The sequence below is a fragment of the Lactuca serriola genome, chromosome 5 (assembly GCF_051521515.1).
Source record: "Lactuca serriola cultivar US96UC23 chromosome 5, Lser_US96UC23_V15, whole genome shotgun sequence".
In the NCBI taxonomy this organism is placed as follows: domain Eukaryota; kingdom Viridiplantae; phylum Streptophyta; class Magnoliopsida; order Asterales; family Asteraceae; genus Lactuca; species Lactuca serriola.
The window spans coordinates 323,311,092-323,326,963 of record NC_136412.1 but is presented as its reverse complement, the minus strand read 5'-3'; the positions used below and the strand labels follow the sequence as shown (position 1 = coordinate 323,326,963).

The 15,872-nt window shown below is 40.2% G+C and overlaps 1 protein-coding gene and 1 non-coding gene across 2 annotated transcripts; one reads left to right on the top strand and one right to left on the bottom strand.

Annotated features, from left to right (window-relative positions):
* Positions 1–10,101: 10,101 nt before the first annotated feature.
* Positions 10,102–10,685, bottom strand: LOC145050914 (uncharacterized). Its single transcript, XM_078999095.1, has 2 exons — positions 10,424–10,685; positions 10,102–10,373 (listed from the first exon to the last, which is right to left on the bottom strand). The coding sequence occupies exons 1-2, from the start codon at positions 10,683–10,685 to the stop codon at positions 10,102–10,104; spliced, it is 534 nt and encodes a 177-aa protein (XP_078855221.1).
* A 1,119-nt stretch (positions 10,686–11,804) lies between these two features.
* Positions 11,805–11,911, top strand: LOC145056107 (small nucleolar RNA R71). Its single transcript, XR_013685643.1, has one exon. It is a non-coding gene; the product is annotated as a small nucleolar RNA R71 (small nucleolar RNA).
* Positions 11,912–15,872: the final 3,961 nt, after the last annotated feature.

The window sequence follows — 15,872 nt, the reverse complement described above, 5'->3', positions numbered from 1 at the left end:
AGGTGGATGACCGCCTGAATTACATTGAGAGACTGGTGCCAATTTTAGATCGGAGGACGAAAACATTGAGGAACAAGGTTGTGGAGCTGGTAAAGGTGCAGTAGCTGCACCACAAGGGGTCTGAGTGGACATGGAAGCCTGAGGAGGAAATGAGGGAGCATTATCCCAAGTTGTTTGAGACAGCGGACTTCGAGGACGAAGTCTAACGCAAGTGGGGGAGAATTGTAACGCCTGATGGTTCCAAGGTATTATTTAAATATTTTATCATTTATTTATATGTCTAATAATTCAAGTTTTGTGGGCTTAGTAGAATTGGGCTTTATTGAGTGGGCTTTGTTGAGGCCGTACGTTGGGTGTAAGCCTGGTGTACGCGGGTCGTAAGTGGATCATTAAGGAATGCGTTGGCATGCATGTACGCTTAGCGTACGAAGTGGTACGCGCACCGTACATGGTCAGGACCAAAAAACCTAATTTTTAGGTTACAAACCCTATATAATGTCATTAAGTCCCAAGTGTTAGCCTCCTTATCAGCCTCTTATGTCCAGAAACCCTACAATCGAGTCATATTTTCCATTGTTGAGTGTGTGATCTTTTGGAAAGCTTTTGGTGTTCATATTTGTGTATTTTGAAGGAGGTTAAGAAGCTAGAAGTTGCTTAGCCTTAAGAAGAGGTCTTGGATTTAGAAAATCTACCTTATTTGCCAAGCTTTTGAGATATCAAGTTCTCATCTTGCTTGCTAGATGCTTAGATCCCTTTTTGGGTTAGATTGTATGTTTTAACCATATTTTGGATGGATGTTCGGATAAGGATGTCTCAAATGCTTACTGCTTCATATTTAAGGTCTTCATGGACTCCTTTGGCATAAAGGTGCTAACTTTACGCAGTTTAAGGGCTTCATGCATCCATTAAGTCCTTTTTGAGCTTTAGTGTAACATCCATAAAATTCGAGCCAATTTAAAACTTTTTAAATCATATAAACCATTCAGTTATTACAATTTGTTTTCAAAATAGTTTAAACATCAGAGTTCCCAAAAATCATAATCATCAATCAAGGATGTGTACGGTCACGCCTTCGCCTTCTCGCGATCATCCGCTGAACCTGAAACAATAAACTGAAACTTTAAGCCCGAAAGCTTAGTGAGTTACCCCAAAATATCCATACCCACGACAATACACATATAACCATAAACAGCATACTATGGGTCCAGTTAACCATCGGGTTGGAATACCCCAGGCCCACAACCATCAGGTTGGAATGCCCACATACTATGAGTCCAATCATCCTCGGGATGGAATACTCACGGACCACAACCAACAGGTTGGAATGCCCAGGTCTATTGGCTTTCGCACAAATCAGATAAGCCTTAACCGCTAAAGACCATGTGCACATATATCAGATAATAGTCTATAGACAGAAAAACCGATCTAGTAGGTCATAACAGCATAACAACATCCTATCTACCAGGATACTGATCCAGCGGATCATAGCAACATATAACATCCTGTCTACCAAGATACTGATCTAACGGATCATAACAACATATATCATCCTATCTATTAGGATACCGATCAAACAGATCATAACATCATGCAACATCCTATCTACCAGGATACCGATCTAACAGATCATACTAGCATATCACATAATACCATCCTATAACGAGGACACCGACCTAACCAGGTCACTACGCATAAACATAACCTCATCCTAACTACCAGGATGCAAACCAGTAAACATATCATGCCATAACTGGATACAATCCAATAAGGGCCGCCCTTGGCGCCTTAGACCCTGTTGATATAGTGAGGATAACTCACCTCGCACTGTCGATCTGAACTAAAGAATCAAACTCCTGAATCGTTGCCTCACCAAAATCCTAAAAAACTGATCTCTAAACTCCCAAAGTTATCAATACCAAAATATCACATAGTTCAACATAATAATCCTCCTTAGGGTAAAATGACCATTTACCCCCCCCCCCCTATACCAACTTGGTCCATATCTAAGGCTCAAAATCATAATATAAAAAGCCCAACACTGGATGGTCTTCCCAAACCCACTAGTGACCCACTAATGGCCTAATTTGCTACTTTGGGCCCAATCCCCTTAATGGGCCTTACCCTAAGCTCAAACATATTCTTGGCCCATAACAACTGACTCCTGATGGCCCATCAAAGCCCAAATACCCAAGCATGTAAATCATGGCCCAATAACACAAAGTCCATACTGAAAGATTACGGGGGGCGTACATCTACGTACGCTAAGTGTACAGGCTAGAAAGTGTATACGCTGGGCATACCTACACGTACGCTCATCGTAAATCCCCTGTTAAGTCCTTTTCCCATTAAGAGCTTAATACTCCACTTCAGAAGTTGTAATCACAGATCCTGATCCTTTTCCACGTCTTAATCCATAAAGTCACTGACTTGGTGACTTTACTTGGCCTAAACAAGCCCAAACTCCAAAAATGATGCATTACTTCCATGAAGAGGGCTAGATCTCATGCATGAACCCATTAAGACATTCAAGATGGAGACTTTACTGCTTATGGGACCCTTTTAGCTCTGAGGGTGGCAACCCTAAGCTTAAAAACGAGATTTCATCATAAAGATCCATTCTTGGGACCAAAATGACTCCAAAACCAAACTACACTAGATCTAAGTATTCTTAGGTAAAGTTATGAACTTTATACCTCCAAAGAGTTCCAAATGATGATGCTATTCCAGATCTATGAGCTCCAACTTCCCAAGTTCCTCCTTGCCAACTTCTTCTTTTCCTCTTCCAAGCTTACACCACCAAAAATGAGCTTCTTGAAGTCAAAATCACCCAAAGATGAAGAAGTGATGCGTTTTAGGGTTTCTCTATGGTTGTGGTGGCTGATAAGGAGGCTAGGGTTTGAGCCATAATGTTCTTTATATAGTAGTTAGCCCGAAAATTAGGGTTTTGGGTCTCTAAGAGTACGCTGGGCGTACTTCTAGTTCGTTAGGCATACTCCTCCTACACCCGCGATCATTTAAACTTTTATGTTGGGCGTACCACAGCCTATGCTGGGCGTACTTTCCCAGTTGCCAACTTTTCATGCTTGGTCCTTTCTTGCCACTTCCTTCCAACCCAAAGGCCAAAAAGTGACATAATTCAAATCCAAGGGATGAATATGAAGCTACTTGAAAAATGGGATGTTACAACTCTCCCCCACTTAAATTCGATTTCGTCCTCGAAATCATTCTTACCATCCCTGGCAACCAGACATCCCGAGGGCACCTCATACCCATGACATCCGATGATTTCTAAAGGAGACTAAATCCAATGGAAATCTTTTCGTTCCAGAGAAGACGAATCCATAAACCCATGCCACACACAACTTTACTCTGCCTAAACCTGCATTCTGGAAACCTGAATTTGGTCTGGCTCCCTGACAGACCACTCATACTAACCATCGCTAGTTCTCGTCCCAACACTACTAACGGACTATTCAACCCTGTAATCCTAAGGCTCCTACCCGAAAATAGAACCATGGATCATTTTCTACCGCACCCCTGAGCCTATGAGTTACCATCAGCCCACACCGGGTATCTTGGCCTACTGCATAGAGCAGGACCGCCACAGCCTGATCAAGCACAACATGCCACCTAATAGACCATCCGGATAAGATGTCCACATAATCAATCCACTAATAAACACGAACACTCATGCCTAGCCCAATCAGCCTCGTACTGGAATACCAGGCATGCCTATGATGGGTCTAGTCATCCCTAGGATGGAATACCCTCGTATCTCACACATGTTTGACCCAATCAACCCTCGGACTGGAATACCAAACATATCAGGTCCAATCAATCATAGGTTCCGGTCATCCTCAGGATGGAATACCCTAGATTGGAATACCTCTATGACAATAACTCGGTCTACTCACAACTTGAGTTCCAAGGATCTATCCTTGTGTCTCATCCACCATCCTCTGATTCGTCACAACCAAGTGCAACTCCTCCGAATATCAATAATACATCCAATCTGAACGTGCTCCTACAAGAGACATAACCAACACAATCTCTCTGCCCACAACCTATGACTAGAATACCCTTACATGGTCCTCAGCGTAGGTCTGGATTGCCTCTAAGCCCACATCACGAGTCTAGTATCCCCTCTTTGGCCCTCAGCTCATGACTGGGATGCTCCCGATAACCTATTGACATTGTTGTCGTCCCTTCATTTGTTCAGCACTTCCATCCTGGAGGTACTCACATCCTCCTATACTATCCACTTGTAGAACAAGTTGCTATCCCATAACACAAATCATGTGTCGCCATAGACGACCAGGAGAAAGATCTAACCCGGTTTCCAGAACTCAAATGATAAGACATTCCAAACCCAAACCTACCTAAAGCTGATGAATAACCATTCGGATCTACTCCCAGTCCCCAACTGGAGTATTACCCGATCCAAGAAGATTAATCCTTTGAGACACTCCGAGCTGATGAGATCACTAAGATCCTCAGTACTACATCCGATCTATAATAACAACTTCTTATCCAACCAAAATACACCGGAGTCTTCAACCTACTCCATCAACATGTTTAATACTTAGGGACAGACCTTCTGATTGCTATAGCATAGCAACATACTCAATACTCGAACATAGGTCTACAAACAAATACAGAGTCTTCAACATAACTAGACCGCCTCACCAGGCCTTTAGTCTATCTAGACCACTATCAGAACCTTCAGCACGTCTGCACCGTTATCTGAGCCTTCGGCCTGACTGATATGCCCCACTGGCCTTCAGTCTATCCAGATCGCTCTAAACTGCCGAGCATCTCCCTGGACCACCCCTCCTGGCGATCTTTCCCATGCAGACTGTTCTCACCCACTTAGGGTTCGAAACTCTTGATCCAATCAGTGGACTCTAACCCCAGCCCAACCCTAGGCCTCATGTCAATTGATCACCCTCTCGGAAATTCGTGTTCTGTTCCCTAACCCGTGTATCTACCACATACACTAAATAACCAGCACACCCATGCTGAAAGTGCTGCCGAGCCCTAGCAGCTAACAAAACCTTCAATCTATCAATCCAAAAATCCTCAGAGTCAAGCACACCCTTGACCGAATACTCGAACTGAACTCAAATCATGACCAGAACTCCAACCTGGATTCCCCAAATTCTGTTATCAACCATCGAGAAGATGTGATACACATGCTGGGGAGTTTTACCGAACTCCCAACTCCTACAATCCTCAAACCAAACAACCACTTGGGTTGTCTTCCTTCTTGACAATGATGCGATACTTATCCCATTTTCAACACCGCTCCTGCTTCTGTATCCCGGGACGATTCTCCCCCACTTATATTCGACTAAGTCTTCACAATACATGGAAATTGGAGAATTCCCAACCCTTCTCACTTCCCAACGATCGATCCGATGACAAACAACTCTTCTCGAATTGATCATACACTTCTAATAACCAGATGAACACTTCCTGAAACCCAGTGAAACCGACAGTCACTAACTCTTGAATGACCCTACACTCATATCCTAAAGACCAAAAGATAAATGCTCCAACTAATACCTCGACGACGAACCACTTCCCTTGGCACTTTCGTTCGTCAATCACCAACGGTTGCTGAAACCACCGAATCCTGACAATGATGGATAACCATTTTGTGGGACCCTATCCGTAGACCTCCCACATAATACTCCTTTTCCCAAAGGTGCTCCAAACAATTTTCCCGCTCTCGGGCTCTAGAATCATTCTATTCAGGGTTCGCACCCTGACTCACTTACCCGCTCAAACGTTCCACAGTTGAACTGCAACAACTGAAGCAACCTCTGCCCTAACCCGGGCTACGAACTACTTCCCAAGACCTAGTCTACAATCCCAAACGTGCAATAGGTCGCCTAATCAATCCTTACCGCCAGTCAGGGATTTTTGGCTATGATGTAGATCCCAAATGTTAATTAGCTTTTATTTAGCAATTGATAGCTCGGGGAGCTGTAGGACCAGCAGTCAGGGATCATTCGTTTCATTCATATTTTCGAGGTAAGTTTTCCTCACCGGGTTTAGAGTGTCTAAGGCACCAAGGCCGACCCTTGATGATTATCTTGATATACTTGTTGTCTATGTGATACTAGTATGTGCTTGTATATGTATGCTTATTGGGCGGGGCCCGTATTCTGAGTGTGGGCGGTGCCCATATCTCATTGGGCGGGGCCCGTATCTCATTGGGCGGGGCCCGTTATGCGAGTGTGGTCGGGACCTGTATCTCTTTGGGCGGGGCCCGTTATGTGATATGTTTTGGTATGTGATATCTTGGAGAACTCACTAAGCTTTGTACCTACAGATTTTAGTTTATGTTTCAGGTACTTCCAGTTCCAAGGCAAGAGCTCGAGTTAACTACATTGAACACACCATTGGGATTCCATATTTCATATTTACTCTGATTTTGATAACATTTGATGCATTGGTTTTGTTTAGATGTATCGATGATATTTGAAAATACTATTTTATCTATTATGAAAACAAAAAATTTGGGACCATATTTTTTGATGTTACACCCCTGGATGGATTGAGAAATTTAAGTTATATGCCTCCTCCAGAACTGTTTGTCTCACCTCACAAGTAGTCAGAACCTAAACTCTATCGCACTGAGTTAACAACTCACGACTACCTCTGAAAAATAAAGGAATCTGACCTCTGATTCGCTTGGCTTTCCAATTCCTTTTTTAATCCCTTCACCTGAGCCTTTTTTATCAATACAACAAAGGTGAAGTAACAATCATCCTCAAAAAAATATCCCTGATAGGAGCACCCACTGCCTTGCAGCTCAGCAGGGGCGAATACCTTTAAGGGCCAGAGGGGGCCATGGCCTCCCCGCTTTTCAGCCTACTTATACTTGTTTATACATAGACTTAAATTATTTATTACATATTAAAAAAATAAAGCTTTGGAGAGACTTAAAATGAACAGGACACCAAAAAAATAAAAACAAGAAGTTTTGTGAATAACTAAAAATCCTAATATGAAGGAATCGGATACACCAAAAATAAATTCTGAAATTTTAAACTATCTGATAACCATAAAAGAAAAAAAAGAGAGAGAACTAAAAAGTCTCAAAAGAAGGTAACTAAAGCGCCGCTGCTCTCTTCCTCTCCGTCAATGTCGATTTCTTCCCCGATATCGTCATCATATGTGAGCTCCGGTCTCTACGACTCAGATATGTACCGGTTTTTGTTAACCTTTGCAGCCTCACTTACTTGTAAGTCCACAATACATACTTGTTTTTATGCGAATATTAATAAGCACTAGTTAATCCTACAAACGTGACTAATTATTTCATAAGGTAGTATATAATGTTGAAGATAGTATAGCACACTAGGCAGGTATCGTAAACAGGGAACAGTGTTTTAGCTAATTTTTACCTACTGCTAATTAATTACTAATTAAATGGAAAAAGGTTTTTTCTCTAGTTTTCCTGGTGTTTGTCGAGGCCAACAAAATAAATACCCTAAATATTACACACTAAAATAATGTATAGTGGTAAAGGGATCGTATCCACGAAGATTTGCCCAATTTTATAACTCTATGAGAATCTCTTTGTAAAAATACTTATAAAATGACAATAAATTAAAAATGGGGGGGGGGGGTGATCTTTCGAAATACTTGAAATAAAATAGAATTAAACTAAGATTTAAATAGACAATTTCAACAAAAATAAGGGTTTGATGTAAAATCAATAAGGGAAAGATGGTTAACTAAATGTTTCCTCACTTTGACTTTTTGATGAACATATCATTAGAATCCAATGGTGCAATACTTGTTTTAAATCAATAATTTGGCTATAATAATCCAAGAAGCTTGAGATTACCTAGACTTTTCTTAGTTATTAAAATGGTCAGAGAAGCTCATAACAATTTCCTTAGTCAAAGTCACAATTTCCATTAAGCATGTAATTAGTGAAAATCAACTAGCATTAAGAACCAAAAAGTCACCAAATCCAAGAGGAGCCAAATGCTTTAATTACCATATTGGAGAAAATGTTTTTATAATTGTGTTAAACAAAACTAACACAAAAATCATTTGTTTCTTGCTAATTTAAGGATCTTTTACTGAACACATATCTTCTTTCCCAAACACATATCTTCTTATTATTCCATCGTCGTAACTTCGAAAGAGGTATGACTCATCCCAAAAGTAATACTTGACTTCAGAAAATAGTTTCTTCTTTTGTTGACGTGTCAATTCTTTTGGAAGATAATTACTTGCTAAATAGTTAGATATCTATTCATACCAAGGTACTTCTCCTGCTATAACCATAAGATATTCCTCGGGAAAATTATCTCCAATCTTGTTTTCTTCCAATTCTTCCAAATTATAAGTGATCGGCAGCCACGTTCTCCATTCCTTTTTTATCTCTAATTTCAATGTCAAATTCTTGTAAAAGCAATACCCAACGTATCAATTTTGGTTTGCCATCTTGTTTAGCAAAAAAGATACTTAAGGGAAGAATGGTAGGTAAAAACAATTGTCTTGGACAAAACTAAATATGGGTAGAATTTATCAAAAGCATAAACCACCGCGAGCAGCTCCTTCTCTATAGTAGTGTAGTTTTCTTGAGTCGGGTTTAAAGTTTTGCTTGCATAATAAATAGGTTGAAAATGGTTGTCAACCCTTTGTCCCAAAACAGCTCCCACTACATATTCACTAGCATCACAAATCAGCTCAAAAGGAAGACTCCAATTTGGGGCTATCATAATAGGGATACTAGTCAACTTATCCTTCAATAACTGAAAGGCTTCATGACATTGCTTAGAAATTTCAAGCGTGGCATCCTTCAAAAAAAGTTGAGTCAATGGCCTTGTGATCTTCGAAAAATCCTTGATGAATCGGCGGTAAAATCTCGCATGGCCTAGAAAGCTCTTCACCCCTTTTACATTAGTTGGAGGTGGTAATTTAGATATTGTGTCAACTTTCGCTCGATCTACCTCTATCCCCAATTTTGAGACTTTGTGTCCCAACGCAATTCCTTCCTTTACCATGAAGTGGCACTTCTCCCAATTTAGGACTAGGTCGGTCTTTTCACATCTTGCTAGCATTAGGTCTAAATTGGACAAACAATCTTCAAAAGAGGACCCAAAAACCGAGAAGTCATCCATAAAAACCTCCATAAATTTCTCGATCATGTCATGGAAGATAGCCATCATGCACCTTTGGAAAGTAACTGGTGCGTTGAATAACCCAAATGGCATGCGTCGATTTGCAAAAGTCCCACTTAGGCAAGTGAAAGTGGTCTTTTCTTGGTCTTGTGGGTCAATTGGGATTTGAAAATACCCCGAAAACCATCTAGAAAACAATAGTAAAGATGATCGAATAGCCTCTCGAGCATTTAATTGATAAATGGTAAAGGAAAGTGATCTTTGCATGTAACATCATTACGCTTCCAATAGTCGATGCAAACGCGCCACCTGGTTACCGTTCTTGTGGGGATTAACTTATTGTCTTCGGTGGTAACCACCGTCATTCCTCCTTTCTTTGGCACTATGTGTACCGGACTACCCATGGGCTATCAGAAATTGAATATATGATGTCGGCATCTAAAATTTTTAACACTTCTTTTTTCACCACTTCTTGCATATTTGGGTTGGGCCTTCTTTGACGTTGTACTATGGACTTAGCTCCTTCTAGATTGATCTTATTTGAACAGTAGGCAGGACTAATTCCCTTGATGTCGGTTATCTTCCATGTTATGGCGCCTTGTCTTTTCTTTAAAACTTCAACTAGGCTTTCTTTTTCATGTTTGGTTAGATCGGATGCTATAATAAATGGCTTTTGTTGTCCTTCTTCCAAAAATGCATACTCCAGATGTTCGGGCAAAATCTTCAGCTCATTTTTTTGGCTTTTCTCCAGTTACCAAGACGTGGGCCTTCTTCCATGTCATGTTGTCGCAACTTTTAATGTCAGATCGTGGAAAAATTGAGGGCTACGACTTGTTGCCTGTGCCACATCGTGTTGCTTCTTCTGTTTCCTTTTTCAATTCATTGTACTCGCTTTCCTCTAATAGCTTCTCTAATTCTTGTATATCAAGTTCGGCATCAAAGTTACCTTCTCCTAGCACCATATATCCCTCGATCTCTTTTTTTTCCACCCTCCTAACTCTTTTTCAAGTACATCATCAATAACATCAATTGAGAAAGCCATGTCATCACTTATTCTTGAATGTTGAATTGCTCTATTCACTCCAAAAGTGACGACTTCTTCTCCAACTCGAAGAGTGATTTTGGACTCTCTAATATCCACCAAGGCCCGGGCGATGCTCAAGAAAGGCCTTCCAATGATGATTGGGACTTGTTCATCTTCCTCCATGTCTAAAACAATGAAATCTACGGGAAAAAAAACTTGTCAACTTTTACTAGTAAGTTTTCATAGATACCTCTTGGAAAGGTCATGGTCTTGTTGGCTAAATGGATTACCATGCAGATTGGTCTTGGTTCGGGGAGATCGAGCTTCTTAAAGAACGAGTAGGGCATCAAATTAACACTTGCTCCCGAGTCGGCTAGCGCATGACTCGTTGCTAGGTTCCCGAATTCGCATGGTAAAATTATGCTTCCTGGATCACCCATCTTCTTTGGTAACATGTTTAGCATTGCAGCAGAGCAAGTTTCATTTAGCACCACCTTGGATAATCCTTCCATTTTCTTGTGGTTTGTTAAGAGGTCCTTGAGAAACTTGGCATATTTTGGCATCTCGGCTAAGGCCTCAAGGAATGGAATGTTGATTTCAAGAGACTTTATATGATCTAAGAACTTTCGATTATCTTCAGCATTCTTCTCATTGCTCTACTTGGAAAAGGTAATGGTGGGCGGTATGGCTTAACGGGTTCATCAGTTTTCTTTTCAGACTCTTGCCACAACGTGGCATCTATACCACGTCGTGTTGATTGTTCAGTTTCCTTGGTTTGACTTTCTTCTCTAATTTCTCTCTCCTCATCCGGGTTGCTTCTGTCGATGGGAGTCAAAAGAGTAATTATTTTCCAGCTTCTTGTTGTTACAACTTGGATTTGGGCTCCTCTCGGGTTTTGTTCGGTATTTCCTGGAAGTCCTCTCGGTGACCTTTCATTTATTTTCTTAGCTAGTTCCCTAAGTTGTTTTTCAGTGTTCAAGATGGAAGCTTGTTGATTTCTTAGTAGATTTTGCCTCTCCCTCATCATATTTTGTTGTTCTCTAACTCCTGCTTCTGTTTCCATGTGCCTTTTTATGGATGCCACAGCAAAACGAGAAAGCATTGACTCGAAATCGGGCTTCTTTTCTGGAACTGGTTCCTCTCGTCAGTAAAAGCCTCTTCCTCCTTGTTCATATTTTTATTCCTTGGATTTCTTGTACTCATCATAAGGTAACCACTTCTTCTTGGGCTTTCTCCAATCTTCATCTAATCAATCACCACTCGAGTAGAAAGCTTCAACCTTTTGGTTTCCATACTGATCAAGATCATAGTCCTTAGTCAAATGTCACATGTTACAGTTTTCGCACCTAACTCTTATTGCATGGATTGTTTGATCCATCTTTTTCATCCTCCTATCCATGTTTTGCAATATTGCTGAAACTGCCGACATGTCTTCCAAAGCAACATTCGCCGATCCCCTTGTTACATCATTCCTCGGGTTATGGTACTCTCCAGAGTGTTTAGAGAATTCTTCAATGAGTTCCTTGATTTCCACAAGATTTTTCTTGGTTAAAGGGCCTTGAGAATCAAGGAGTTGCCTAGTTGTGACATTCAACCCATCATAAAATTTAGAAACCTCTTGTTGCACATTGAGATCATTTTGGGGGAAATTCCGAAGTAGACCATTGTAGCGCTCCCATGCTTCAAACAGCGACTCCCCCATTTGTTTTTCAAAATTAGCAATGATCTTTTTGAGCTTAGCAATCTTGGATGGTGGACAAAATTGTTCCAAAAACTCCTCACGCATCTTTGCCCATGTTGTGATCGCGCCTGGTGGAAGTGCCTTTAGCCAATCCTTTGTAGCTCCCTTAAAAGTGATAGGGAGCATCCTCAACAACACCGTTTCACGTGGAACATTTGGAATGTTAAAGTAGTCGGCGATGTCGTTGACTTCATCAAGATGCTTATAAGCGTCTTCATGATCCTTTTCGGTGAAAGGAATCTCCTTAAGTGCAGCTAGGATGTGCCCCTCGAGTTCAAATGTGGCAGTGGCTAGTATGGTGGGTTGTACAATGTAACGCCCGTAGATCTGGGCTAGTCAATTTAGAGATAATAGGGGTCGAAAATGAATTTTTGACAAAATATTATTTAGAATAAATAATCTTAACCAAGTTGTAGAATATGTCTCAAGGGTTCCGTACATATAAAGAATGCCGAAGTCCGAGTTATAACAAAGAAGTTATGGCTCGTCGAAGTTTTTCGGCAAAACCGGCACGGCAATGGGAGACGTAAATAGTGAATTTACGTTGGAGGAATTTTTAGCCTTGGTGATCTAAACCGAAGTTGTAGTATACATTAAATCGAGAACATCCATAAAAAGAACGCCCAAATCTGACTTCGTATGAGGAAGTTATGATTTTTCTAAGATTCGGCTTAGCAGTAAACGACCCGAAACTCGAATTTTAGTTCAAGCAGTTTTTGGCTTAAGCAACCTAAATGAGAGTTGAAGATCTCATTAATAGGAACTCAACGGTAAAAATATAGACAAAAACGGAGTCTGTATGAAGGAGTTACGAATTCTTCGCGGTCATTTAATAGTCTAAACGCCTCCTACTGTTAACTTTGAGATTGGTCGAGAATTAGCTGACGGAGTCTAAATGAAAGTTGTAGATCTTGATTTTACCTATGCATTGAAAAAAAGAATGTCGAAAACGTAGCTTGTATGCGAGAGTTATGATTTTTCTAAGTTTGAAGGCTGATATGCGATAGGGGTGACGTGGCACCACCAGAAGGCTACCACATGGCCCAACTCGGCGAGTAGGTCCTCCTACTCGGCGAGTCCATCAGGATTTCACACTATAAATAGATGTGTCGGGTTCCATTCATTCTCACACCTTTCCTCTTCCACTTTCTCTCTCTAAACTCTCTCTCTAGCTCCCCTTAAGCCCCCTAAATTCCAGGTAAACCCCCTAGCACCCGAAAGAAGCCCCGAGGCTCCCGTAGTCCCGAGAAAAGAGCCTTTTGGCTCGGAAACGTTGCTCCAGCGAAGCCCGGTTTTCGAGAAAACCCGCTGTAAGTGAGCTAAGCCTAACCTATCTTTAGTATAACTTATGTTGCAATATAGTGATGTTATTTAGGACCTTAAAATAATTATTTGGGATATTATTATGAGTTATATAGGGTGTTGTTTAACGCTTGTATAATAATAATAATAATAATAATAATAATAATAATAATAATAATAATAATAGCTAGACTATTAATTAGTCACAGTTAACGTTAGACTAAACTCTAGTGGTAATGATAGTAGGTTTTGTCGAGTAAAATTATTTTTAAGAGTAACGAAGTGCTGTCCGAGTGCCGAGTCACCACCTAATCAAGTGAGTGCATAGTTACTTTCATCTTACAGATAGATATGAAGTATTTTATATAAATTACGTGCTATGTGTGCATATTATCTGAATACTTGCTGTCTATGCTGGATGAATGATTTTATACATGTTTTAAATGATTTAAACTGTATATGTATTTTATATCTACGATAATGTTGGGGTAAAACATGGGTAGATGTAATAGATGGAATATAAGTTGGATGATGAGTTGAGAGGTGTTATAGACCACGAGGTGAGGGTGAGAGGTGGACGATGTGAGAAGCCTTTTCCCAAACGATGGCCTCGTCATTCAGCAGAGTATGGATGACAACCACGGACTATTCTAGACAGTCCAGTGGAACACTAGCAGGCTCGCAACCTGTAGGTGTTGTGAACGATGTGTTCACCCAGTGTACTCTAAACCTAGGTGATCAAGCAGACTTGATGCCTAAACCCTGGTGATCATGCATAATTGATGCCTAAACCCCGATGATCATGCAGAATTGATACCTAAACCTTGGTGATCATGCAAACTTGATGCCTAAACCCTGGCGACTATGCAGACTTAGTGCCCGTTGTGTAAACCGTGGCAACGTTCGTGCTGATTCCTTAGGACGATCCTTAGGAATGAGTGAACGAGAAATAGCTGATTCTTAGGGTAGATCCTTAAGAATAAAAGAAGATAATGGGGTTGGGTAATTGGGTTGATTGCTTGATTGTTTAAAAATAATAATTATATTATTGTGGGTTGAAAACCCTATGTACTCACCAGGTTTCCCAACCTGACCCACTCAGTTTATTTATATCACAGGTGTCGATATGAAGTGACATTACACTGAGAGATTAAGGAGATATAGATCACTAGTGTAAATGAATGTAAGTTCTGTTTATGCTTATGTCTGTATTGACGATGACATCCCAAACGTTTTAAAATGAATAAAATACGTTTCTTCGAAAATGTTTTGATAACGTATTTATCGTGTTTTCTGGGAACAAATTCCGCAACATTTTTATGAAAAGAAGTACTCTGATTTTTAACAAAGCATAAACAAAATCGGTCTTTTTTGGCCGTGGAAAATGGGGATGTCACATACAAGGCCCGGTCTAGTGTCATCACGAACTTTCTTCTTCTATGCCTCCATGGAAATGTCAGCAATGTCTGCCATGGTGTTATCGGGTTCGCTGTCTTGCTCGCTTTCTTCTTCAGATCATTTCCGCTTCCTTCCTTTTCTGTTTCATACTCGGTATCCTCCTTCGTTGGATTGCTCTTAGTGTCTCCGTCCTTCAGTGTTTTGCTGGATTCTCCCACTTGCTTTCGCTTCTTCTTGCCAAAGACCGATTTGAGATTCTTAAAAGGTGACTTCTTTGGGGTTGCAGATTCTCCTACGGTTTTATCCTTGTTTCTCCTAAGAGCTGATTCCGGGTCTTTAAGTGGTGGGATAAAAGGTGTATTTGATCCACGGGTCATAAACGTACTGCAAATAAACAATTAAACACGTAAAAAGAACAAAAACTAAAATAAAGTTCTACTGTTACGAAGCCACGATGTGGTGGAAATTACCACGGCGTGGTGAGTCAAAAAGAAGAAAACCTAAACAAAAATTAAAAGTAACTAAACATCAAAATTCCTAATAAAATAGCATATTTAAAGTAACTATAACTGAACCGTTCACCGACAACGGCGCCAAAAACTTGATGCGAAAATTAATAAGTACTAGTTAATCCTACTAACGTGTCTAATTCTTTCCTAAGACAGTGTACCTTGTTGAAGATAGTATAGCACACTAGGCAGGTATCAAACACAGGGAACGATGTTTTAGCTAATTTTTATCTACTACTAATTAATTACTAATAAAATGGAAAAGGGTTTTTTCTAGTTTTGCAAGACTAGAAAATTGATTTACCAAATTAACTAATTATTAACTAATTAATGCTAATACTAAAACTAAGCAAGGAACACGAAGATTAACCAAGGTAATTAAGATACTTTCGTTTAGCTTCAGATTTATTTGTTATTGTTGTTGATTTATGGAAGTGCAATGGATTATAGTTTAATTGGTTACCGATTCCTATAATGACCACATTCGCATTCACTCCTTTAATCATTTAGCAAACAAGCTCATTCATACGGTGATCAGGCGGACAAATTAACAAGTTTGCTAGTGTTCGGTTCGATTTGATTAGACTTATAATTAATTGATCAAATTGGTCGTTTGAATCAATTATATATATGATTTGTCGTCATATCACTACTAGAAAAAAGGCCTTTTACGACGCTCATTGCACGTCGTAAAACGCTCAGACGACGCACAAATGCGCGTCAAGGAAGGCCATGTCATAACGAGAGAC

Excerpts from the sequence above, each read along its gene's own strand:
- LOC145050914 (XM_078999095.1), bottom strand. The coding sequence starts at position 10,685 with ATGGAAGGATTATCCAAGGTGGTGCTAAATGAAACTTGCTCTGCTGCA. Across the intron at positions 10,374-10,423 it reads GACCATGACCTTTCCAAGAG|ATTTCATTGTTTTAGACATG; the intron begins GTATCTATGAAA and ends TTTTTCCCGTAG.